The following is a 26,161-nucleotide window of genomic DNA, read 5'->3' as shown; positions in this document are numbered from 1 at the left end:
TAGAATCTCTATTTAGGGAGTGATGGAGAGAGGTAGAAAAAGAAGCTGCAACTCAAATTGGCCAAGCCTATTGTTTTTTAGAAGTCTGACAAATGGTTTGCTTGGGGAGAAAAATGAAAGAAACCCAATGGAGAAAATGAGCTCTTTTTTGATCATCTGAGGGTTTTCATTAGCACAGATCAAGACAATGGAGTGTTGGCCACTATTTCTAGTCTCGAAGCCTGTTCCATCCCAGAAGCCCTGGGTGCTCACATTCGATATCGTTAGAATTTTAAAATAGCGATTGCATCTCCTTTCAGCTGCTTATGAATTCTAGCATGTCACTTATGCTAATGTTTAGTTAGCAAATATTGAATTGGCTCAGATGGCCAAAAGAAGGGTTTACCTGCTGGTAAAAGTCAGCGCTAATGCCGTTGCCAAATGAGGCATCAATCGGAGGTACTGCGTTTGGTGTTCAATGATCTTGACTTCTTCCTTGGCTTTGGGCCCAAACTGCCTCCGGCTAGAAGTAGTAAAAGCAAACATGATATTTTATTGAAATCCGAAGGCAAAACCTTTGTGTTTCTGGCACGACAAGTGAGCAGACAGTGTGGCACTGTGGCGAAAGTCAAACAGCAGCCCATTTGCCTTCCAAATTCCTTTGAAACAGAACCTAATGGTGTCTTTCAAGTTTTGATTTAAAACCATTAAAAATCATAAATTCTCCCCTCCCCCTCCAACACATACAGAGCATTAGCACCTGAAGATGGCTCAAAAGGAAGCTTTGCAGTGTTTCCCTCACCATACAACAACCCTTTTCCTCCATTTCATGGGCAAAGTGATTTTTACTGCTTAACATTTATATGGCATTTGATAGTTTCCAAGTGCCTTGTGATCATTAATTATTCGGCTTAATGAATTTTGTGACATAATTAAGACGATGGTAGTGATATTCTGGAATATATTTCAAAAGGACATTCTCAGAAGGAAACCAACTTTAACCCTGGTGTTCCTGTCAAATTCCAACACAGGTCATTATTTTCAGCCTCCCTGAGGCCCCCCTCCCCGTGGTTTCAAATAGAAAAGGTATTCTTCACTTCCTGCCTTCAATTACTGTTGAGTCTCTCCCATGCCCTATAAAACAGATGCTGTGCTTTCCTCTCGAGGTAGGTATGTCAGGGGTGAAGACAAGCACTCCAGCAAGAAGTTTATAAAATATCAGGGGACCTTTTGCATGAAAGGTGCTCTATCACGGTAGGTCATGGTCATTAGTGAGCAAATGTTTATATGAACTTTCACAAAACCCTCAGGGCTGCTAGGAACTTTGAGAGGTCATCAAATCTACGCCCCTGCTTCTGTCTCAAAGCCCTAGACCTAAAACATTGTTTCTGAGTAGGTAGGAAAGAGGCAGGCATGACATGAACAAGTACAGAATATTTCATAGCAATTCATCATCTTTCTCTAGGAGGTCATTTAAATACTATATTCTATGAGGATATTTATTTCCTTGTAATAGCTTAGCTATAATGGTCCAAGACAATCAACAAACCAATCAGTTAACATGTATTAAAAACTTGTTACATTTAATAACAATATGATTCATGGGAATTAGTATGATTTAGCAATTAATAGTATTAACCAAACACTATATGCCAGGAACTGCTCCAGACACAAGTGATACAAAGACCAAAATAAAATATTCTCTGTTCTCAAGAAGCTTACTGGTCCTTTGGGGAAGACAATAGATGAATGGATTGGATGCATGGATGGATGGATGGATGGATGGATGGATGGATGGATGGATGGATGGATGGATAATTATGTATATACACACATACAAAATAAAATTAAAAAGTTAAAAAATTTACATTAATTGAAAAAATAAAATAAAAATTAAATGTTAAAAACTAATTTTAATAGCAAGCCACTTTCACAAAGTACTTTAAAGATTATAAAGTATACTCAAAGAAGTGGTCCTCTGTGGGTATAAAAACCTGTCAAGTTATAGTCAGTGTACTCTTCCACAGTATCGTATCTGTATACTTTGGGTAAATACCTGTTAAAAAGGATGTGCAAATATTAACACCTTAAAAAAAACTACCATTTTCATATGACATGTTGCACAGTATCTCACCAAGTTCTCCTGTACTGGAGGCATCTAATTTTCATTGGTTTACTGTATCTCATTCACTAATCAAAGCTAGCCTTCCCCTCCCACTAATCTTTTCATTACCCTTCTCTGCATTTAGAAATATAAAACCCCATTCAGAGATCAGACACACAGTCAAAGTAGAGGGAGTAAAGAATTTAGAATTAGCCATTCAAACTAGAGTTCAAGGGGCAGCTAGGTGGCACAGTGGATAGAGCACCGGCCCTGGAGTCAGGAGTACCTGAGTTCAAATCCGGCCTCAGACACTTAATACTTACTAGCTGTGTGACCCTGGGCAAGTCACTTAACCCCAATCGCCTCACTAAAAAAAAAAACAAAAAACAAAAAACAAACTAGAGTTCAAATCCTGTGTCAGATACTTAATCTTAAGGGCAATGGCAGGGTGTTGCAAATGATGGAATGAAAATACATATTAGTGGATGACTGAGTGAATTTATATATATATGCTTTCTTTGTCAAAAGTTAAGTGCGAGGGATACAAATGGAAAAATAAAACAATCCCTGCTGTCAAGGAGTTAACATCCTAATAGAAAGATGCAGCACACTTAGGAAAGTTTGGCTTTTGGGAATATAAAAAGAGCAGGTTTCCCATAGGGTATAGGCAATTTATGTTTTTAGTGTTACTTCCATTAATAAAATCATATCCACTTCTGATGTTGTGCTTAGGACTAGGGTGGCAAAAACCTTCTTTTTTTAAGTGACCTTCAGTAGCTGTAGATGCACAAAAAACCAGGGTTACTTTTTTTTTTTTTTAGTGAGGCAATTGGGGTTAAGTGACTTGCCCAGGGTCACACAGCTAGTAAGTGTTAAGTGTCTGAGGCTAGATTTGAACTCAGGTCCTCCCTACTCCAGGGCTGGTGCTCTATCCACTGTGCCACCTAGCTGCCCCACACCACCTAGCTGCCCCCAGGGTTACTTTTAAGGAAGACAGCTATTGAGGGCTGGCTGATAGTAGGGCCAATGATATGTGTGGTGCTGCTATTTTCAGGGTGTTTGGGTACAGGGTTCTAAGTCTGAGGGAGGGAGGTGATGTTGAGGATGTTTTGTTCCACCTGGAAATGCCTCCTGTCTTGTCCTCAAGATGTCTTTACTGCTTCAGTGCTATTGAGAGGTCAAGGAGAAGAATGAGGAAGAATGAGGAAAATGGTATTGGATTTAGCAACAAGGAGATAAATGCTAAATTTGGAGAGAGTTTTTTCAATAGAATATCAGGAGGAGAGAAATCAGATTCCAGGAAGGAGTTAATGGTTATTTAGGATAGAAAGATGGGAGAAGATAACTCCACAAGTTGGACAGTGAAGGAAAGAGGGGAATTTTATTTTATTTTGATATTAAATTCATGTAGACTCAGTCTTATTGTTCTTACTGATTTGCTGCTCACATCAGATGATTATCCACTCATTTCTTCAATACTTCAAACATCTATGATAAGGACTCTTTCCAATGTCATACTGAGATTGAATCTTATTTCAGACACTTACTAGCTATGTGGCCCTGGGCAACTGCTGTCTGTCTCAGTTTCCTTACCTGTAAAATAGAGTTAATAATAGCACATCCTTCCCTCATGCTTATTGTGAAGATCAAATGAGAAAATATGCAATGTGCTTTACAAACCTTAAAGTATTATATAAATGTTAGTTATCATTGTTATCAAGGAAAGTAGTACTTTATTACTCCCGTGTTCCAAGTGGGAAAACTTGGGCTCAGAGAAGGTGAGCAATTTGCCTTGTGTCACATAGGTAGTATCTTAGTCAACATTCTAACCAAGGTGTGCTGACTTTAAGTACAGCATGCTTCCACCCTCTTACATGAACATAAGATAGAATTTTGGCTCACCTCATTTGCTAATGCAGAAGACAATCTTTCTTTTAAGTAATTACATTGAAAGTACCCATATTAGGGCTGCAGCATCTTTTTTTTTTAACTGGAGAAAGAAAAGCAATCAGGACTCCAGCAGCAGCAGCAGCAGCAGCATCACCATCATCACTACTAGCATTTATATGGTGTTTGGGGGCAGCTAGGTGGTATAGTGAATAGAGTGCAGGGCCTTGAGTCAGGAAGACTCATCTTCCTGAGTTCAAATCTATCCTCAGATACTTAGTAGCTGTGTGACCCTGAGCATGTCACTTAACCCTGTTTGCCTCAGTTTTCTCATCTGTCAAATGAGCTGGAGAAGGACACAGCAAGCCACTCCAGTATCTTTGTCAAGAAAACCCCAGATAGGGTCACAAAGAATCAGACATGACTGAAAAAAATGACTTAATAAAAATATATAGTGCTTTAAGGTTTGCAAAGCATCAATATTAGCTCATTTGATCCTTACAACAACCCTGGGAGTAAAACGCTATTACTACCCTCATTTTACAGATGAGGAACTAAGGCAGAGGTAAGTGATTTGCCCAAGGTCCCACATCTAGTGTCTGAAGTCAAATTTCAACTCAAATCTTCCTGACTTCAAGTCCACTGATCCATCCAAATGTGCAACTGAACTGTAAGAAAACCACCTAAAATAGGAAAAAGCCACATGGACACCAAAACTAGACCTCTGTAAGGTATTTTACTCCAGATCCTCAGAAGTGGTTGGGAACAAGTCAGCTTGGGCATCTGCCAGAGCTGCACCTCCTGACCAAACCCTGGACCTACTACTAGAAGGAAGAACAAGCCCTTGGGCGGTTTGCGCTCTACCACAACCTCAGGGGAAGGAGCAGTACAGTGTCCCCTATCCCTCTCCCATCAGATTTACTGAAGGAACAAAGAGTGTCTGCTCTGGGGGTGAAATGTACATGCACAGAAAGTGAAAGGTGGACTCATTCCTAGGGAAACCTAAGACTCCATAGGCTTGGGGGGAAAGAAAGAATGAAATACACCTCAGGGGTATCATCTTAAAAGACAGCCCAGGGGAAAGGCTAGAGTTGTAATGGCTCATCTTTTGAAGCCAGGCTGTTCAGAGCTGGAAGAGGACAGGGCTCATGGTCATCCTGCCTGATGAGAAGAAAGATAAGAGAGATAGGGAGGGAGGGAGGAAGGAAGGAAGGGAAAAAAAAGATTCTGATGAAGATAAATGAAATATATACATCACTCTCTCAGAAAAACTTGACAAGATCCTCCAAGTCAACCAATATGATATGTTATGCTGGAACATTATGAGCATTCAAAAGAGATGTCTGGCTATCCATAAAGGAAAAATCAAAGGAATGAGAAATTATTATTACAAAAACTCTCAATTCTAGAGGATACATGATGAGTTATGCTTTCCTTCTCGTGGTTGTGGATTAGAGGTATGGTCTGAGGTGTGATAAAATAATGGGATTTGGCAGACACCCAGGGGCCCCACCTGAAGATTGATTTGGAATTGATTGAATTGGATGAGACTAAGAAACTGACTAAGAACCTATTTAAGAATGATTAAATCAAGACCACCTGTGGTTGACCCTGAGTAGGGTGTTGTTCTCAGAGGCTGTGGACTACACCATCAACAGGAGACCACTCTCAACTAATCAGCTTGAAGGACCTCCCCTTTTGGGGAGGGACGCAGGAAGTAGGAAGCAGAGGCTAGCTTGCTGGATCTTGCGCTTTTTGTTCAGGAACCAGCGTGGTGGCAGCAGGGGCAGAACAGAGTAGAAAGATCTACTCTACATGTTATCTATAGAAGTGTGGATAGCTAAATAAAGGTGGCTTTCTCAACTTCTTTCTCTTCACTAACTTCTAATATATGTTAATAAATCCTTAAAAGCCTAAACTCTTGCTGAATTTATCAGTAATCTTAGTCAGTTCCCCCAAAAAAAAACTGGGGGGGGGGAGGCAGGCTAGGACCCACATTTAGATTTTAAACATCACAAAGGCATGTGATATTAAATGTGATTCATGTGTCAATTTATTTTAATTAAGCCCATTTCATTGTTGTAAAAGAGGATTCTATTGGAGGGAAGTCCTGAGAAATGACAATGATTTTTTTTTTGCAGGGCAATGGGGGTTAAGTGACTTGCCCAGGGTCACACATCTAGTAAGTGTCAAGTGTCCGAGGCCAGATTTGAACCCAGGTCCTCCTGAATCCAGGGCCGGTGCTTTATCTACTGCACTACCTAGCTGCCCCCTGACAATGATATTTTTTTAAAGCATCAGTCAAACATTTTTTTTGTTTGTTGTTTTTTTTTTTCAATGAAATGAGGGTTAAGTGACTTGCCTAGGGTCACACAGCTACTAAGTGTCAAGTGTCTGAGGCCAGATTTAAAATCAGGTCCTCCTGAATCCAAGGCCAGTGCTCTATCCACTGTACCACAAAGCTGCCCCTATAACATTTTTTTAAAAAGAATTTATATTGCTCCAATTATGACTTGTAGTAGTTGAATGAATTGGCCAACCATCACCTAAAATATGAAAAGACACTACAGAAGAAAAATGAGTTGGACCCAGAATTGAGTAGGAGGATGGTAATATTCTAGATAATAAGCTATATTCTCACACAAAATCCCATCTTTTTAATGCTGGTTTTTCCCTGATGATGCTATATGGCTGAGTCAAAGAATAGTCACCATCTCAGAAGAATCCATGAAGAATGCATGAAACCCAAGCGGCAATGAAAAGATGTGTTAGGTACGTATTCAGCTACAGTCCATTATTTATGATGACTCAGATTCAAGAAGAGGCATAACATACAATATTGAGGACATACATAGCTAGAAAAGTAGGGAAACCAGTTGTGGAACAAGGTTGAAATATAACAGATGGACAACCCAAGAGCCTCCCTGTTATCCATCAAATATTAGAAGAGGCAAAGGAAGACTTCAACACATTGGACAGATACTCTACAGTAGATTTAGAGCAAAACATGGGCAAGAATCACATAGGATGAGAAAGCATGGATGGATGGCCATCTATGTGGGTGGGGAGAAAGTGCCCACATCAAAGAGATAGCTATCAAAGTCGATCATAGTTTGAAGTACTGATGGATTGAAGCTTGAAGAGCCATCAGAAACTTTGAAAAATAGAAGGACCCACTAACATTATACTATAACACATAAAGTTGTTATGATTTCTGGGTTTAGTGTCCTCCAGAGTCTGACAGATAGAGGAAAGCTTTCTTTTCAGAAAAGAAAATGGGAGGGGGGGAAAGGAAGAGACTACTGAAAACAACTTTTATCACATGAAACACACATGCCTACTGTTCTTTATGGTTTGCAAAGCCCTTCACATGTGCTATCTCATTTGATCCTCACAATAACCCTTGAAGGCAAATGATATTATTATCCCCATTTTACAGATGTGGAAACTGACAGTGGGAAAGACCAAGTGACTTACCCAAGAGCTAGGAAGTATCTGGTTTCCTTAGAAACACCCAACTGCATTTCAACATCACTTCATGGTAAACCACCAACCACTGTTCCCACTGACTGGATCTCACTGATGAGGCAGGGCCACGAGTTTTGTCACAAAGGAGCCTTTTGGCTCTTCCATAGAAGAGTTATGTTATACCTCTTGTCCTCAAATGCACATAAATTATGATGATTTGACTGTAGGCGGTTTTTTACATCGGCAATTTACAGCCTAGATTTTAGACCTCTCTTTAAGATGTACAAAAGACATTTTCATTTTCAAATCTCAGAATTTGTGGGGTAGGTGCTATTATTGTCCCCACTTTACAAATGAGGAAATGAGAGGCTTAATTTGCTCAGGGTCATCAGAGGTGGGATATAAACCCAGAACTCCCTTTTTCCAACACTCTATCTGCTTGGTCACATATTCTTCTGAAGTTTCTGTGCTAGCAGAGGTCAGGTGACCATTGTCTCAGTTGTTTTACTATTCATTATTTTAAAAGAACATGCTTTGGGGGCAGCTAGGTGGTGCAGTGGATAGAGCACCGGCCCTGGAGTCAGGAGTGCCTGAGTTCAAATCTGGCCTCAGACACTTAACACTTACTAGCTGTGCGACCCTGGGCAAGTCACTTAACCCCAATTGCCTCACTAAAAAAAAAAGAACATGCTTCTAATTTTGCAGTAAAAAATACTATAAATCCTAAAAAGGAAAGAAAAAATGCATCTGTTTGTTTTTTAGCAGAAATTTACCAGTTTTTTTCTTTGGCCTGCCATGCTCAGGTATTTATACCTCAGAAATCAGCAAATGCTACAAATCAGTACTTGATTTGTTGTTTTGCTGCCTAGCCTTAAGAAATATTAATAGCAGATTAAATGTCACAGTGTGTCCTGTGTACAGCTGGTAAACATTTACCAGCACACCCATAGCTATAAGGAACCTCAGATATTATCTAATCCAACTTCCTCCTTGTTTGAAAGTTTATCCTTTTTTTTTTCTTTTAGCCAATTGAGATTAAGTGACTTGCCCAGGGTCACACAGCTAGCCAGTGTCTGAGGCTGTATTTGAACTAAGGTCCTCCTGACTCCAGGACCGGTGCTGTATCCACTATATCCACTAGCTGCCTCAGGAAGTTTTCATTTTTCCCATCAGTTTTTGTCTAATAGTGAGTGTTTGTCCCAATAGTTGGGATCTTTTGAGTTTATCAGACACTAGGTTATGTACTCATTTGCTTCTGTATATTGTATACCTAATCTATTCCATTGATCAACCACTCTATTTCTTGTCTAGTCCCAAATTGTTTTGATGACTACAGCTTTCTATTATAGCTTGAGGGACATGTAATCAAGAGAGACTTTGGTTCAAATCCCAGCTGTGACAGTAACTTTGTGTCATCTGACAAATCATTTAACTTTTATGAGCCTCAGTCAAGCAAGTCAAGATTTTCCTCTTTGGAAGTGACATTTATTACTCTGCTATTGGGTAGCTCTTCAAATACTGTGGAGGGAATATTATATAGTGACTAGATCATTTGACCTAAGAGTAGGAAGACCTTTCCAACTTTGTTGTTGTTCAGTCATTCTGACTCTTCATGACCCCATTTGGGGTTTTCTTGGCAAAGTTACTGGAGTGGTTTGCCATTTCCTTCTCCAGCCCATTTGACAGATAACCCTGTTTACCTAAGTTTCCTTAAGTGACTTGCTCAGGGTCACACAGCTAGTAAGTGTCTGAGGCCAGGTTTTAACTCAGGAAGATGAGTCTTCCTGACTCTAGGTCTGATACTCTATCCACTGAGCCACCTACCTGCCCACGTGCCAACTTTATCTTACATCATTTCCCTCTATACATATTATGATCTAACCAGAATGGCGAACTCTCTGACCTCAAACATGCTCTGTGCTCTCTCACCTCTATGCCTTTGCTCTTGCTGTTCCCTACACCTGGAGTGCCTTAGCTCCATCTCCTTACCTGTTGAATTCCTACCCAGACTAAAATAATAATAATAATAATAAAAACAAACATTTATATAGTGCTTGCTACATGCCAGGAACTGTGCTAAGCACATTACAATCATCATCTCATTTGATCCTCAAAACAACCCTTTGAGGTAGATGCTTTCATTATCCCCATTTTACATGAGGAAACAGAAGCAGATGGAGATGAGATGATCAGTCCAAATTCACACAGCTAGTTAAGTATCTGAGGCTTGATTTTAACTCAGGTCTTCCTGACTTGGTGTCCACCACTGTATGCACACTACCCCACCTAGCTTCCCCTTTAAACCCCTACTCAAGCACCATCTCCTTCAGGAAGTCTTCTCTCATCTAATCAGCTGATAACTTTCCCTAGTAACTCACATATCACCCAGTTCTGTCTCTTTCTGATGTCCTTATCACATAACACTGGTTATCTCTCTTAGTGTCTTCACCCTGTCCTAGACGGTAAGCTCTGTGAAAGCAGGAATCTTAACTTATCTAAACTTTTATTCTCTGCATCACTGTTCCCAAGTATTCTGTACATAGTAAGTTTAACAAATATGTAATATTGCTTCCCCACTCAAATGGAGTGGGAGCTTAGAGCTAAAAAGATTGTTTCTGAGAAAGGCTCATGAGATTTAGAACTGGAAGGAATCTTAGAGACCGCCCAGTCCACCTTCTTGATTTTACAAACGTGAAAGCTGAGACCCAGAACAGCTAAATGAGTTGCCCAATATTATACATATAATAAGACAAGCCAGGGCAGTGCCGTGGCCTGGAATATTTACAATATTGCTGTTACTATATAAATTACTCTCCTAGTTCTGCTCATTTTACTTTGCATCAGGTCATCTAAGTCTTCCTAGGTCTTTCTGAAACTATTCCTCTTCTTATTTCTTACAGCACAACAGTATCACCATGATGCCATGGTCCTCTTCAAGAACAAAGGACAAACAGCAACAGCAACAGCAACAATCTTATAACATTCATATACCATACTTCTTAGCCTCCACAAAAAGTTATAATAAAAACTTATATATATATGGGTCCTTGTCTTTTTTCTTTTATTTCTTTGGGGTATACATGTAATAGTGGTATTTCTGTGTCAAAGGGTATACAGTTTTATAGCTTTGGAAGCATAGTTCCAAATTGTCCTTCAGAATAGCTAGATTAGTTCACAGCTTCATAAACAGTGCATTAGTGTACCTATTTTCCCATATCCCCTCCAGCATTTGTCATTTTCCTTTTCTGACATCTTAGCCAATCTGATGGGTGCGAAGTGGTGCCTGAGAGTTGTTTTAATTTACGTTTCTCAGCGATTTAAAACATTTTTTTTCTTATGACTATTGATAGCTTTGATTTCTTCTAAAAATTTCCTATTTGCATCCCTTGACCATTTATCAATCGGGGAATAGCTCTTATTCTTATAAATTTGGCTCAATTCCCCACATAGAGAAATTTTTCAATTCCCATCAAAAAATGAGACCTTTATCCAAGGATACTAGGATAAAAGATTTTCCCCCAGTTTCCTGATTTTCTTCTAAGTTTGACTGTATTGTTGTTGTTGTTGTTGTGAGGAAAAAAAATTAACTCTTATATAAGCAAGATTATCTTTTTTAAACCTCCTATGAATCTATCTACCTCTTCTTTGGTCATGAACTCTTCCCCCATCCAATAGATCTGCCAAGCAATTTCCATGTTCCCTCCACTAATTTGTTTATGAAACTACCCTTTATGTTCAAATTAGGTCCTCACTGAGCATATCTTGGCATATAGCATTAGATGTGGGTCTCTGCCTAGTTTCTGCCAGACTGCTTTCCACTTTTCCTATCAGTTTTTTTTTTTAAGGTGAGGCAATTGGGGTTAAGTGACTTGCCCAGGGTCACACAGCTAGTAAGTGTTAAATGTCTGAGGCCGGATTTGAACTCAGGTACTCCTGACTCCAGGGCTGGTGCTCTATCCACTGCGCCACCTAGCTGCCCCACCTATCAGTTTTTAATTTTTTATTTATTTTTCTTTGGGGGGGGGCAATAAGGGTTAAGTGAGTTGCCCAGGGTCGTACAGCTAGTAAGTGTCAAGCGTCTGAGGCTGGATTTGAACTCAGGTCCTCCTGAATCCAGGGCTAATGCTCTATCCACTGCACCACCTAGCTGCCCCATTTCCTATCAATTTTTGTCTAATAGTGTTTGTTCCAATAGTTGGGATCTTTGGGTTTATCCAACAGATGGTTATGGACCCATTTGCTTCTGTATATTGTGTACCTAGTTTGTTATATTGATCAGCCACTCTATTTCTTTTTTCCAATATATCTTTATTTCATAACTACTCTGTTTCTTATCTAGTGCCAAACTGTTTTGATGACTACAGCTTTGTGTTGTAGTTTGAGATCTGGTACTGCTGAGTGCCAAGTGAGGGACTTGTAATCAAGAGGGACTTTGGTTTAAATCCCAGCTGTGATAGTAACTGTGTATCATTTGACAAGTCATTTAACCTTTATGAGCCTCAGGCTTCTCAATTGTAAAATTCTGATATGATATTTACATAATTTGTCTCATAGGGTTATTGTGAGGAAAGTATTTTTTAAGCTATTGAAGGATGGAGCAAGGAGGGAATTGGTTTTATTCTTCCGTGTGGCAGCTGTCTTTGCTCTGACTCATGGACATAGATGGCACCCATAATCCCAGCCAGGCTTCTCACAAATGTGTGCTCTCAGGCACAAGGGAGAAGGGATTGGGGTGGGGGGGAGGGGAGGAAAAGCTAAACATCAAAACAACATGTCCAGTGGATGGTGGGTTGGAGGACCATCTTTATAGGTGAGGGATGGCCATAGGCAGACAACCTGATTATCTCTCCTTTAAGAGAATTATGTAAAGAAAAATAAACATGTTGTATGCAAAATAAAGAAAATAACTAGGATCATTGATTAACCAAGCATTTGCCTCTTATAGCAATCATTCTGCAAAGCAAGATATTTTCCAGATTCTGAATTCTGGCTGTGCATTCTGCCAGGCCTTGTAGGAACTGTCTCTTCAGGATGGTGATAGGGTAGAAACCCATTTCTGGCAAGTGAACTGGAGTGTCTCAGTTCTCTGTGATGACATATTATTGGCCTATGGCCTTTGGGGAGGCCAACTGTTTTCCTTCAGAATTATAAGTAGGGAACTGCTCACTCTCTTTCTTTGGCTTCACAAATTGCTTTTTTCCCTCTGAGCACACGACTCTGTGAGTAAATGGATGCTACAGTTTTTATTTGATTAATATCTCTTTAACCAAGGCACATGAGTGAAAATTTGTGAAATCTCACTGGCTGGACAAAGTTCTCTCAAACTGGGATCACAATTTCTAATCTCCATGGAGCTACTAATGACAATCCATCCTGGGAATGGATTAAGGCTGGGTCTCTTAGCAGCCCTTATTCCTCACCTTGCTTCTCTCTCAATAGCAGACACCCCCCTTAATAAGACTACTTCATTTTTTTGCCTAGTATCTTGGCTCCTGACTACCTAAGTCATGGACTTGTGCGTCTTTATAAGAGGATGTTATGGCACTAGACAATAAAATGGTGGCAATGGTGAATGGAAGGTTGGTGATTTCAAACCTCTTTATGGAGCACACTCCATTTCCCTTTTTTTCCCTTCTGTTTTCTTTTTTCAAAATGAAAGAATCTGTTGCTAAGAGTGCCTGTAGTGATCACTCAGAATCATCAAGGCATCATCCAGAACATGACATACCAGACTAAATTTATTTCCTTTTCTGGCAAAATTACTAAGCTGAAAGATTAGGGAATGAACTACATTCAGTTTCATCAGCATTTTAACAAGGCATATGACTACATTCTTAAGATATTCCTCTGGAAAAGATGGAAAAATATGGGACAGGCCTTTGGACAATCCACGACTGGTTGAACTGTGAGGCAATCTGGTGTGGTAGAAAGACTGCTAGATTTGGAATCGGAGGACATGCTTTTGAATGCCAGATCTACCCTGTAGTACCAAAGGGACCTTGAAAATTTACTTAATCTCTCTGGGCCTTAGTTTCTCAGCTGTAAAATAAGAAGAGTAGATCAGTGGTGTCAAACTCAAATAAAAATGGGGGCCACTAACCCTATGGGCCACATATTGACTTAGTTTTAAAATGCAATATTATCTACGCTTTAATGTATTCTTATTTATTTTAAAAAATATTTCCCAATTACATTTTTATCTGGTCCAGGATATTGTGGGTTGTATGTGGCCTGAGGGATACATGTTTGATACCTCTAAACTACATGACATCTAAGTGTCCCATTCTACCTCTAAATCTAAGATCTAGAAATGATTAGACCCAAAGAATAGCTATTAATAGATCAGTTTTAACTTGGAAAAGAGGTCTCCAGTGGAGTACCACACAGGTCTTGCTTGGTCAGGAGCTGTTTAACATTTCTATCAGTGACCTGGTGACCAGTGATATGCCTATCACATGTTCATGATCTGAAGCCAGAAGGGAGAATGAAAACACTGAATGACAAAGTCATGATTAAAAAAATGATCTTCACCAATTCAAACATTGCAATTTAATGAGAGAAGAAATAGAGTCTTACACATGAGTTGAAAAAGTCAACTTCAGAAATACAAGATTGGGGGGAAATGGGGTTCATGTGAAGAAGAGCTGAGCTTTTTGTGGACTTCCTGCTCAATATGAGAAAGCTAAGGCAACCCGATGCTACATTAAGAGAAGCTCAGTGTCTAGGGATAGAAAAATGATGGTCTTACCATATTCTGCTCTCATCAAACAACTGGAGTACTGTGTTCAGTCTAGGGCACCAAATTGCCCTTAGGATGGGGATTGGGAGATAATGAGTTTCCAGAAGAAGACAAGCAGAATGGTGAAGGAGCGTGACCTCATGACATGAAAAGGAGAAGTTGAAGGAACTGGGAATGTTGGGCCTGGAGAAGGTAAGAGTTAGGACCAATGACCAATGTGCTAACTGTATTCAAGTATCTGAAGGCCTGTCATATGAAAGAGGAATTAGTTTTGTTCTGCTTGGCCCTGGAGGGCAGAACTAGGAATGCTAGATGCAAGTTGCAATAAGTTGCCTCGATTGTCAGGACCAACTTTCTAACATTTAGAGATATCCGAATGTGGAATGCTTTAGGAAATATTGGGATCCCCCTCCCTAAAGGCCTTCAAATAGAGTCAGAAAGCAAAGCACTTGCAGAATAGTAGTGTTAAACTCAAGGAGAACTCAAAACACAAGTAGCTACAGCCTGAAACAGATTAAAATATAACTGGGAGTGGATAAAGCACCAGCCCTGGAGTCAGGAGGACCTGAGTTCAAATCTGGATTCAGACACTTGACACCTACTAGCTGTATGACCCTGGGCAAGTCACTTAACCCTCATTGCCCTGCAAATAAAAACGTAACTGGGAAATGTTTCCCAAAACAAATAAACATATAATACAACACAGATAAATGTTAAATGTGTGGTTTCCTAAGTCAATATGCAGCCCAGAGATACATTTCTATTTGAGTTTGACATTACTATAATGCTGAGTATGTTGTCTGGAGGATTCTTGTTCATGTACAGGTTGGACTCAGATCCTTTCCCACTCAGACATTCTGTAAATGTCATATCCTCATTCCACCTCCCATGATGTAAAAACATTCTTAAAATAGCACAGCAGAAGCCACTCCTAAGAGGACCGAGAGTGAAGATTAAAAAAGTAATGCAAAACAAAACTGATTGGCTTCAGAACTCTGATTAATCCTGTGATGACCAGTGACTCTTGCCAGAGAGCTGGTGAACTGCAGGGGCAGATTTTCAGATGTAGTTAATGTGTTAACTTGTTTTGTTTGCCTACACTTATTTGTTATAAGGAAGGGATCTACTGAGGGAGCAACTGGGAAGTGACAATAAGCTCAGAAAAATGTGAAAATCAGAGCATAGTCAAAACATTTTCAAGGGATTATTAAATATACATATATACATACACATATGTACATACATGTACACAGGTGTATGTCTATGAAGGAAGGAATGAAGGACCACAGAGATTGAACTGCCCAGACAATGAAAAAGTCAGTCCAAACAAAAAAGATGCTGGGTTGGCCTGTGTGCTAAAGTTCAACCCAAAGGATTCTGACACTAGTACAAGGTGCTACTTTCTGGTAAGCAAAAATTGAATAAGGCAGCATATGTCTGCAGTCTAATGAAAGGAGCACTGGATTCAGAGCAAGAAAACTTGAGTTCAAATCTCTCCTCTCTTCTTTTTTTTCCAAGCAAACCTGAGCAAGTTGCTTAATCTCTTTGAGTCACAGAATCTCCTAAATCCTATGTGATCATTCAGATCCCTAGAGCAAAGGACTATGGAGTTAGCCCCCAGATGGATTTTTTTAAGTACACTGAATAAACCAACCTCATTTGTCTTAGGCCATTTAGAGGATGCTCAACAAGCACCTCCCAGATCGTTAACACTGTGGTGAGGCTTATAGACTGGGTCTTTAAAAGAAAAACATCTCTCAAACTAGCAGCCTAGGTATGGGAGCAGCCCTCTGGCTGGCCCTGCCAATAATTGTCTCTACCTGGCTCTGAGTTCTGGCAAGAGGCCACTATGAGGATCATCAAACAGTGAAGAAGTGTCTTCTCCCACCCTTTAACATTTTATGAATGTCCCAGTTAACAACCTGAATTTGTGGGTGAGGAGTGGGGGAGGGATGGTGGTTGGTGAGCAAAATCCCTTGACTAGCTGGAGACTGAATGCACAGAAGCCTGATGGGGGGAGTCCATGAGTAAGAGGCAAGGAAACACTGATCTGATTGATAGGAAGGCCAGAAAAATAAGGTCTGGGGCTATTTCCTGGTCACCAACCCCCACTCCCTTCTAGAATTGTTAGCTCTGATGAGACTTTTTAAATATAGGAAATCGACAGACACGTGCTATGCAACTGCTAGGAACAACATTCAGCACTCAGTACCAGGATCTTGAGCACAGGAGCACTCAGTGGGTGTTTGTTGCATTGAAAGCATGAGTCACCTCCACCAGGGGTGGTGGCTCTCAGAGGTAAGGGAGCAGGCTGGGGAAATAAGGAAGTTTGAGGACCTCACTCCACCCTTCCCCTACCTACACAACTGGCCAGATTTCAAATGAGGATTAGGGGTACAAATGGAGTTTACAAGTCAGGGAGTTCCCATTTTCTCTTCCAACATCAGAGGATTTCAAGCCAGAAGGGACCTCAGAGAAGCTCACCTTATAGTGCTTTCCTATCTGAGTTGCCTTCTAACTGTTTTGCATTTTTCTTGTATATACTTATATATGCACAGGTTGTCTCTTGCTTTAGAATGCAAGCTCACTGTCTTTATATCCCCAGCACTTAGCACAATGCACACAGTAGGAGCTTAACAAATGCTTGTTGATCTACTGATTAATTTCAGCCTCTTTGTTGTACTGAGGGAGAAACTGACTTGCTGTCCAGTGACTTACAGAGAGGTAAAGGTCACACAAGTAAATCTTCCCTAGGGATTTTTGAGTATTGATATTTTCTAAGGCAAAAATAAATTCTGTATTGGTTGAAAAGGTTTTCCCTTCTCCCCTAAGAGGCTCCTGAAATCCCTGTAGAGGCAAGCTAATACAAAGAATAGTATTTTTTTTCCTATTCACTAGAGACATAGGGTCAGGCTTTGCCCAGGGTGCCAAAAGTTAGAGGGCACTGACAGCCTTGACTCAAGACTGAGAGTCTGGCTGTCCTTTCTATGTATAAAAAACAACTGATCCTAGAACCTAGATAGCAAATAATCCTTGGTTGAAGTAGAAAGCTGAAGTAGGTGAGCAGTCTGCACTGCTTCTCAGTGTCCTGGAGTCTCCCCCACCCCCAACTGAATCTGCCTTCAAAAGTCAACTGTCACAAAAACAAAAACTACCAGCCATATTTCTGCTAACTAGATTAGCCAGACTAAATGGGGGAGGGGGGAGAGAAGGAAAGGGGAATGAAAAGCAGAAAAGCAAGAAAAAAATAGTTTTGAAGAAGTGGAAATAATTTGTTTTAAACCACCTTAAAAGACAGGAAAGCTGGGGGTAGGAGGTAGAGGACATCAATCAATACACATTGATTAAGCACCTACTATGCGCCAAGCACTATGCTAAGTTCTGGGGATACAAAAAGAAGAAAAAGACAGTCCCTGCCCTCAAAGAGCTTACAAACTAAGGAGGGAGATAACATGCAAATATACAAAGCAAGATATGTCGAGGATAAAAACAGGAAATAATCAACAGAGAAAAGACACTGGAATTAAAAAGGGTTGGGGAAGACCTCCCGTAGATGGTGGGATTTTAGTTGGGACTTAAAGGAAGCCAGAGAGGTCAATAGATGGAGATGAGGAGAGAGATTGTTCCAGGCTTATTTTATGGCTCATAATGAGTAACTATGCAACAATGACAACAGCCGGGCACAACATGAAACCAAATGAACTTCAAGTTTACTCTCATATCTCTAAACTCCAATCAGCAGCAACTAATCCATTCACCATTAGAAAAATAATTGGTAGTGGAAATGGCAGATGGAGGGTGTGAGAGAGACTACTTGTAACCAGGTCAAGTGAAGGGAAGAATGTACCTGGATGATTTGAGTCATTCGTCCATCCTTCCCTCATGGTAGGATTTTTGCCTGAACATTATAACCCCAGAGATGTATATTCCCAATGAGTTAGCTACCATGCCTATTGGCATATACTGCTTAGATTAGGGGGAGGGGGAGGTGTTGTTTTTATGCCTCTTTATCTGATTTCCTTCCAAAGGTTTAGTGAGATCAGCTCCGTGACTCCAATAATGAAATCCCTCAGAGAGCAGACTAAGCACATTGAAACCATTATGTCAGGGTAGTTTCTGTGCTGTGGGCTGCAAGTTGGTTTGGCAAAGAGAAAATCTGCAATTCCATTCTGTGGTCACCCATTATTTGTGCTCCCAAACCTCAGCTAACAACCACGAGGCCAGCAGAGTTTGAGAAATTTCCCTAGATTTGCCAGGGTCCTCAGCATGCAAACACAGGGACCATGAGCAGCTCTACAATTCCCGCAGCAAGATAGTAATTTCTGTCTGGTGAAGGTTTTCATTGTCCCATTTAGGATGCATGGAAACCTCTTGCCTCCTGCCTAATTTTAACATCACAGAACCTCAGAGTCAGGAGGAATCTCAGCAACCACAAGTCCAACCCACACCTAAAAAAGGATCCCTTCAAGAGCATCCCCAGCAAGTGGTTGGTCAGCTCTTCTTTGCCTGCAAACCTCCAGTGAAGGGAACCTACTACCTCTCCAGGAAGTCCCTTCCACTTTGGGGCAGCTCTGATCATTAGGAAGTTTTTCCTTACATCAAACCTGAAATTAACCTCTTTGCAATTTTGACCCTCTGGAGCCAAGCAACACAAATATAATCCCTCTTCCCCTCAAAACCTTGCAAAGATTTAGAGTCAGATAGATTTTGAGCTGGAAGGAACCCCAGGGGTCACTGTATGCACCCTCTCATTTTACAGATGAGGAAACTGAGGCAAACAGGGTTAAGTGACTTGCTCAGGGTCACACAGCTAGTAAGTGTTGGTCTGAGGCCAGATTTGAACTCAGGTCTTTATGACCCCAGGTCTGGCACTCTATCCAGTGTACCATCTAGCTGCCATCCTCATTGACCTCTTCCAGATGCAATTTAACTTGTGAATGTCCTTTCTAGAATGTGGCACCCAGGACTGAACACAATACTCCAATTGTGGTCTGGAATCACTTTACCAGAATACTTTCCCCCCTTAAAAATATAGGCAAAGGTCATTCTTTTGTCCCCAGGCTCATCATTTTATTTTCATCAAGAAAAGCCCCAAAGTAATTTAGCTCCAATTCTTCACGGACACTAAAAGCAAAATGTCTGTGTGTATGTGTACAATATCTGTATTAAAGTAAAACGAAGGCATTTGGAATTCTGGTGAAGCATGCCATTTTCAATGACATATTTGAAAGCCCATGCCTGCATCCTAACTGCTCATAAGAAAGGAAACATTTATTTTCAGCTGTTTGATTTCATTTCCACTCAATTTCGAACACTGCTGCTTAAAGCAACATTCATCGAAAGTGACACCGCTATTAATCACTCGCACCACTCCCGCTACCGTGCGCACACCATCTGAGGACCAGGCAACTGTGTGTTTCCAGCTCTCCCTCTGCTTCCCTCTCCCAGAGGAGGCAAGTGACCTACTAAAAAGATAATTGCATAGCATGTTTCCTGTTTGAGAGCATTATTGCATCAGTCTGCTCTGAATGACGATGAAGTCAGACTGTAAGGACGAAAAGTGGCTTTAGCGCCTCAGCCACTGGCCTTTGACTTTATGGAGGTTTCACTGACACCAGCCTTGGCCTTTCCAGCTGTGGTCCCCAGGCGGGTTGAGGGGTGGGGAGCAGCCAGTCCGGAGAGTATGTTAGGAATGAGGTAATAACCCACATTTCGCTGTTTAGCAGGTGATTTTTTCAGGTGGGAGTCAAGTCCTTTGTCAAACCTTGGTCACTTCCCCTAATTAGTAACCCAGTTATAGATCTGATCTAAAGAACATGGCATGAGGAAAGAAATCAGGAGATTTAGGTCCTAGTCTTAACTCTGCTACTAAGTTTGGACAAGGACTTTCACTTGTCTGGACCTTAAATACAGATGAGGAAATCTGTAGGAGAAGGGGGCTAAATGGGATGGTCATTAGGGTCTCTTATCTCTAACTCTTTTTTTTGGTCTTTTTTCTTGCGGGGCAATGGGAGTTAAGTGACTTGACCAGGGTCACACAGCTAGTATCAAGTGTCTGAGGCTGGGTTTGAACTCAGGTCCTCCTGAATCCAGGGATGGTGTTTTATTCACTGCGCTACCTAGCTGCCCCTATCTCTAAGTCTTATGGACCACCCCCATTCCATCTGTGGAAAATAAACAGCTATACCTCTGTATTTTATAATTTATACAAGCAACTAAGTGGGACAAGGGATAGAACACCAGACTTGGACTCAGGAAGATCAGAGCTTGAAATCTGCCTCAGACATTCACTTAGCTGTATGATCTTGAGCATGTCACTTAATTTCTATTAGTCTCAGTTTCTTCATCTGTAAAATGGGAATAACATAGCACCTACCTCTCAAGGTTGTTGTTGAGGATCAAATGAAGTAAAATATGAAAAGTTCTCTGCAAACCTTAAAGGGCAATATAAATGCCAACTCCTCCTCTTCCTCCTCCTCCTCCCCCCACTACCACTGCCACCACCACCACCATTATTACTACCACTACTACTACTGCTGCTACTGTTGCTACTACTACTACTACCCCTCCTCCTCTTCCTTCTCCTCTTCCTCCTCCTTCTCCTCCCACTACTACTACCTGCACTCATTCATAGGACAAGAAGAGAAGATAGACTGGTTGAAGGAGCAAGTTCAAGAAATAACATGCTTACCACTTCAGGGAGGGGAGAGGGAAGGGAGGGAAGGAGGGATAGAATTTGGAACTCAAAACTTTAAATAAAAATGTTTATTTTTTTAAAAAAAGAAATAATAGATGGGTAGCCAGAATATTCCACTAGTACCCTAGAAATACTGGGAGAAAGTGAAGAAGACCTCCACCATATTGGGTGGAACCCCCTGTGGTGAACTTTTGGGAGACTGTAGACCAGAATCATATGGGTGGGTAGGACATGGATAAGTTGCACTTTTTTTTTTTAAGTGAGGCAACTGGGGTTAAGTGACTTGCCCAGGGTCACACAGCTAGTAAGTGTTAAGTGTCTGAGGCCAAATTTGAACTCAGGTCCTCCTGACTCCAGGGCCGGTGCTCTATCCACTGCGCCACCTAGCTGCCCCTAAGTTGTACTTATTAATGAATTATAATGCACATCATTAGAGGGAACTTAGGAATCTATGATATCATAGCTCTTTTTGAGCATTTTTGAGTAATCCTCCATAGAATGAGAAGCAATGTAGGGTAATGGACAGAGAGCTGGCCTTGTGGTCAGGGAGACCTGGGTTGAACACCCACTACTAATAGATAAGCTGCTGTGTGACCTTGGCCAAATCACTTAATTTCTCAGTGCCTCAGCCAACCTTCCAAGATTATAATTGGCAAAACATGCACTGATCTTCATTGGTAGAGTGAGTTCCCATGTTGAGGAAATCACAGGTCTAGTTTAAAAAAATAAAAACAGATACTATCCAATCATAGGTTGTTCTTATACCCACTTACAGAACAGGTTACTATGAAGCAATTAGTTGCTCTGGTTGTTGTTCTTCCTGTTCAGAGGGCCAAAATGACATCACTATGTTGGGATCAAGGCACAGTGTGTCTGACTGTGGTTGTTCAGACCAAAAGGACCTCAAAAGATTCTACCACAGGTCAGGCACAAATAATGCATATGAACATTTGGGGTGGAGATGTCTCTAAATTTGTCCATTTCATGTTCTTTTGAGGTACTTCACTTCTGCTTTGCTCATAGAGAGCAGTGCCTCCTTTGATGCAGGCCTGCCATGGGTCCTGTGCCAGTGTCTCCCATGTCTCACAATGAATGCCAAAGTTCTACAGAGAGACCTTGAGAGTGTCCTTGTATTGCTTCTTCTGACCTCCATGTGAGCGCTTGCCTTGTGTAAGTTCTCTGCAAAATACTCTTTTAGGCAAACATACATTTGGCATTCGAACACTGTGGCCAGTCCATTAGAGCAATCTGTCTGCATAGTCTTAGATAATTGTATGAATGTATCACAATACTCACCCCTTCCTACTTTCCATCACAATTTAGTACCTATGTCTTTCTTGGTGACCTGAGACCTTGTTCTTCACAGTCCAGTGCATATCAGCTGTATGATCTTTGGTTCAATACATATCCAAAGTCATTATACACACACACACACACACACACACACACACACACACACACACACACACACACACACAATATGAACCCTAATCATTCTGAACCTTGGTTTCTCTGTTTATAAAATGGGTATAATATTTATTCTACCAACCTCACAAGATCATTGTGAGGGAAGCTCTTTGTAAACTAAATCACTGTATTGATGGCTCTTCTAAGGCTATGATGGCAGAGTTTAAGCTGTGACACTTCCAACCAAGCCAGAAGAAGTTTCAAATGAGACTATATGTCTGTTGACCAATGAGAGTTGACCAATTTTTTGGTGGGGCAACCTCTGTGAATGTGACTTGACTCCATCATTATTACTTATCACTTCTCTTTAACACCAATGAATATAGAAACTCAAAGGTCACATATTCTAGGTATTGTCCTTCAAGGGGACACCGTACCCCAAAAGAGAAGGAAAAAGTATATGTATGTTATTAATAATTAAAAAGGCTGAATTCAGTCCTGAGTATATCTGTTGTCTGAGGACCAACCAATGAATCAAGGGAAGGAAGGCCACAAAAGATGCTCATTCAGTGATTATTTGGCCACTGTGAATCATATAAATGGAGGGTTACTTAGGTCGAGGGCTTATTCTAAAGTTGATTTGAACTAAAAGTATTAGCAAAATCCTATTACAATGAATTCCAAAGAATTACAAAATTGTGGCTTCTATGGTTCTTTCTAGCCCTGACTTCCTATGGGTTTGGGGGATGGCAGTCTGTTACACTAAAAAGCAGAAAAGGGATCATAAAGATTTCTGTTTTACTTCAATTCAATCAGTGAAAGGTATGGGGCATAAATAGACAAAAATGAAAACTAGTTCCTGCCCTTAAGAAGTTTACATTCTACTGGAATATTGCAATATCATTGCAATATTTATATATAAATGACATGGCCCATATTCTCAAATAGCTTATAAGCTAACAGAAGGCATGAAACTCAATCTGTTCATTATTTTAGGTAGTTCATCTCTCATTGTCATGTTGATCAATCAATAATTACTGGGTGGCAGGTGAGGTACAGGGGATAGAAAGACCAAAATGAAGTTTTTTGTCCTCAAGGAGCTTACATTCTATTAGAGATGGCAAAATATACACATGTAAGTATGTGCAAAATAAATAAAAGCTTAATTTTGGTGTCCCTCTTATAAACAGAAGCTAGATTTTATTAACAGAAATTTAGAACACCAGAATTATTCCCAATTAATTTAAATAATTTAGTGGACTTCATTTCTACCTTCCCCAACTCTGTTCTATCACATACACATGAGTCCTTTGCCCTGAGTTCTGGTCCTACACCTTCAATTTCCTGTTGAACATTTATATTCTTCAAGCTCAACATGTCCAAAATTTAAGTCACTGACTTTCTCTGAAAACATGTCCTTTTACTTAAATATACTATTTTTGTTGATGATACCAGCATGTTTCTAGTCAATAAAGCTCAAAACATGAGGGCTCCCACTGACTTTCCCATCTCTGATTATTGCTGTTGTTGTTTGTTTGTTTGTTTGGTGGTGGTGGTTGTTGTTGTCAATTCAGTCGTGTCTGACTCCTTGTGACCCCAAGGACCACAGCATGCCAGGCCCTTCTATCCTCCACCTGAAATGGAGTCCTGAAATCTGTCCAAACTCATGTTTATTGCTTCTATGACACTGTCTATCTATCTCATCCTCTGCCACCTCCTTTTCCTTTTGCCTTCAATCTTTCCCAACATCGGGGTCTTTGTCCAATGAGTCCTCTTTTTTTCATTAAGTGGCCAAAGTATTGAAACTTCAGCTTCAGTATCTGACCTTCCAGTGAATAACCTCAACTAATTTCTTCTAAGTATTGACTGATTTGATCTGCTTGCTGTCTAAGGGACTCTCAAAAGTCTTCTCTAGCACCACAATTCAGAAGCATTGATTCTGTGGCACTCGGCTTTCCTTTAAGTTCAACTCTTACAGTCATCCACTGCTATTGGAAAAACCATAGCTTTGACTGCACAGACCTTTGTCAGGAAGGTGATGTCTCTACTTTTCAGTGTGCTATCCAGCTTTGCCATAGCTTTCCTTTTAAGGAGCAAGCTTCTTGTAATTCCATGACTGTAGTCATCATCTACAGTGATCTTTGACCTCAAGAATATTAAAATGATTCCATTTCTACTCCTTCTATGTGTTAGAAAGCAATAAGTCCAGTTGCCAAGATCTCAGTTTTCCTGATGTTAAGCTTCAAGCCAGCTTTTATACTCTCTTCTTTCGCCTTCATCAAAGGCCTCTTAATTCATTTTCTGTCATCATAATGGTATCATCTATTGATATTTCTCCCAGTAACCTTAATTCTTTCTACCTTTTGATTCATCCAGCCTGTCATTTAGCATGGTATACTTTGCATGTAAGTTAAATAAATAAGGTGACAGTATGCAGCCTTGGCCTGCTCCTTTTCCAAACTTAAAACCAATCAGTTGTTCCATGTTCAGTTCTAACTGTTGCTTCTCGGCCCACATACAGGCTCCTCAGGAGACAAGTAAGATGATCTGGTACTCCCACCTCTTTGAGGACTAGCCACATTTGGTTGTGATCCACACAGTCTCACATCTCTAATGCACAACATTGAATCAACTGTCAGGTCCTGTTGGCCTTACATTGATATCTCTCAGCCCTACTCTCTCGATACTAACAGTGTCACAACTATTGCTTAGGTGGCCCTTGTTACCTCTAGCCTGATGTAATTGCCTCCTAACTGGTCTCCAGTCTCCCCTCTCCAATCCATTTTCACAGCTGCTAAAGTAACATGTCTAATGAGCAGGCCTGACCATATCAGGGCCTTAATCAAAAATCTTCAATGGGAGCCCTCTGCTTAACAGACAAAATCCTAATTTAGTCTAAAATATAAAGCTTTCCATAGTCTGAATCTAAGCTACCTTTCCAGCCTTATTTCACTATGCTCCTCTTCGCGTAGTTTATATTCCTACTAAGATGGATTAATCATTATTCTCTGACCCTGTCCTGCCTTATTCCTCCTCTCTGTATTCCCATTGCCCATTTCCTTTGTCTGAGATTTACTCCCTCCATTTCTTTCTCCACTGAAATGCTGTTGTTTCAAGGATCAATTCATGTGCCCCCTCCTCCAAGAAGCCTTCCCTGATGCCACCATCTAAAAGTGATCTCCCTTCCTTGGATTTCTTATTGTACTTTGTCTGGACCACTCTTCTTTCTTTCTTTCTTCCTCCCTCCTCCTCTCCTCTTCCTCCTCCCCCTCCTTCTTCTAGCAGTGGGGCAATGAGAGTTAAGTGGTTTTTGTTTGTTTATTTTGTGGGGCAATGAGGGTTAAGTGACTTGCCCAGGGTGACACAGCTAGTAAGTGTCAAGTGTCTGAGGCTAGACTTGAACTCAGGTCCTCCTGAATTTTATCTTTATCCACTGTACCAATTAGCTGCCCCAGGACCACTCTTCTTTATAAATATTACAGTCTACCTTTTGTTATACATATATATACATATATACATACATATATACATATATATACATATACACACACACACACACACACATATATATATTCTGTAAGAAGCTAAAATTAGCCTCAGGCAAGCTGCAGGTCCCTCCGTGCCCCTGCTGCAAGCCTCATGTGCCAGGCCCAGCTCAGTGGGGATGTGCACGGAGAGCCTCAGGCATGTCCCAAGTTTCTCAGTCCAGCCCCTGGCTGCAGGTTCACCTGGCACAAGGGCTTAGTGCCCCAGCTGGCCTTGGGCACGGCCAAGCAAATTGGTTTGGTATGAATGGGAGGCTCAGCATGAGTTTCAGGTGAGAGATAAAGGTTTATTATTCAGAAGCACAGACGTGGCAGGGGGCGGCTGACAGTGAAAG

At 40.7% G+C, this 26,161-nt stretch overlaps 1 protein-coding gene across 1 annotated transcript in view; it reads right to left on the bottom strand.

Annotated features, from left to right (window-relative positions):
- The window catches only part of ACOXL (acyl-CoA oxidase like), a 536,612-nt gene that overhangs the window by 233,975 nt on the left and 276,476 nt on the right, over positions 1-26,161 (bottom strand). Inside the window, 1 exon segment of the mRNA XM_043984906.1 lies at positions 386-502. Coding sequence (XP_043840841.1) covers positions 386-502 — 117 coding nt within the window.

This window comes from Dromiciops gliroides, chromosome 2 (genome assembly GCF_019393635.1).
Source record: "Dromiciops gliroides isolate mDroGli1 chromosome 2, mDroGli1.pri, whole genome shotgun sequence".
NCBI lineage: Eukaryota > Metazoa > Chordata > Mammalia > Microbiotheria > Microbiotheriidae > Dromiciops > Dromiciops gliroides.
Note: the sequence above shows the minus strand (reverse complement) of the source record. Positions and strands in the feature narration are given on the sequence as shown.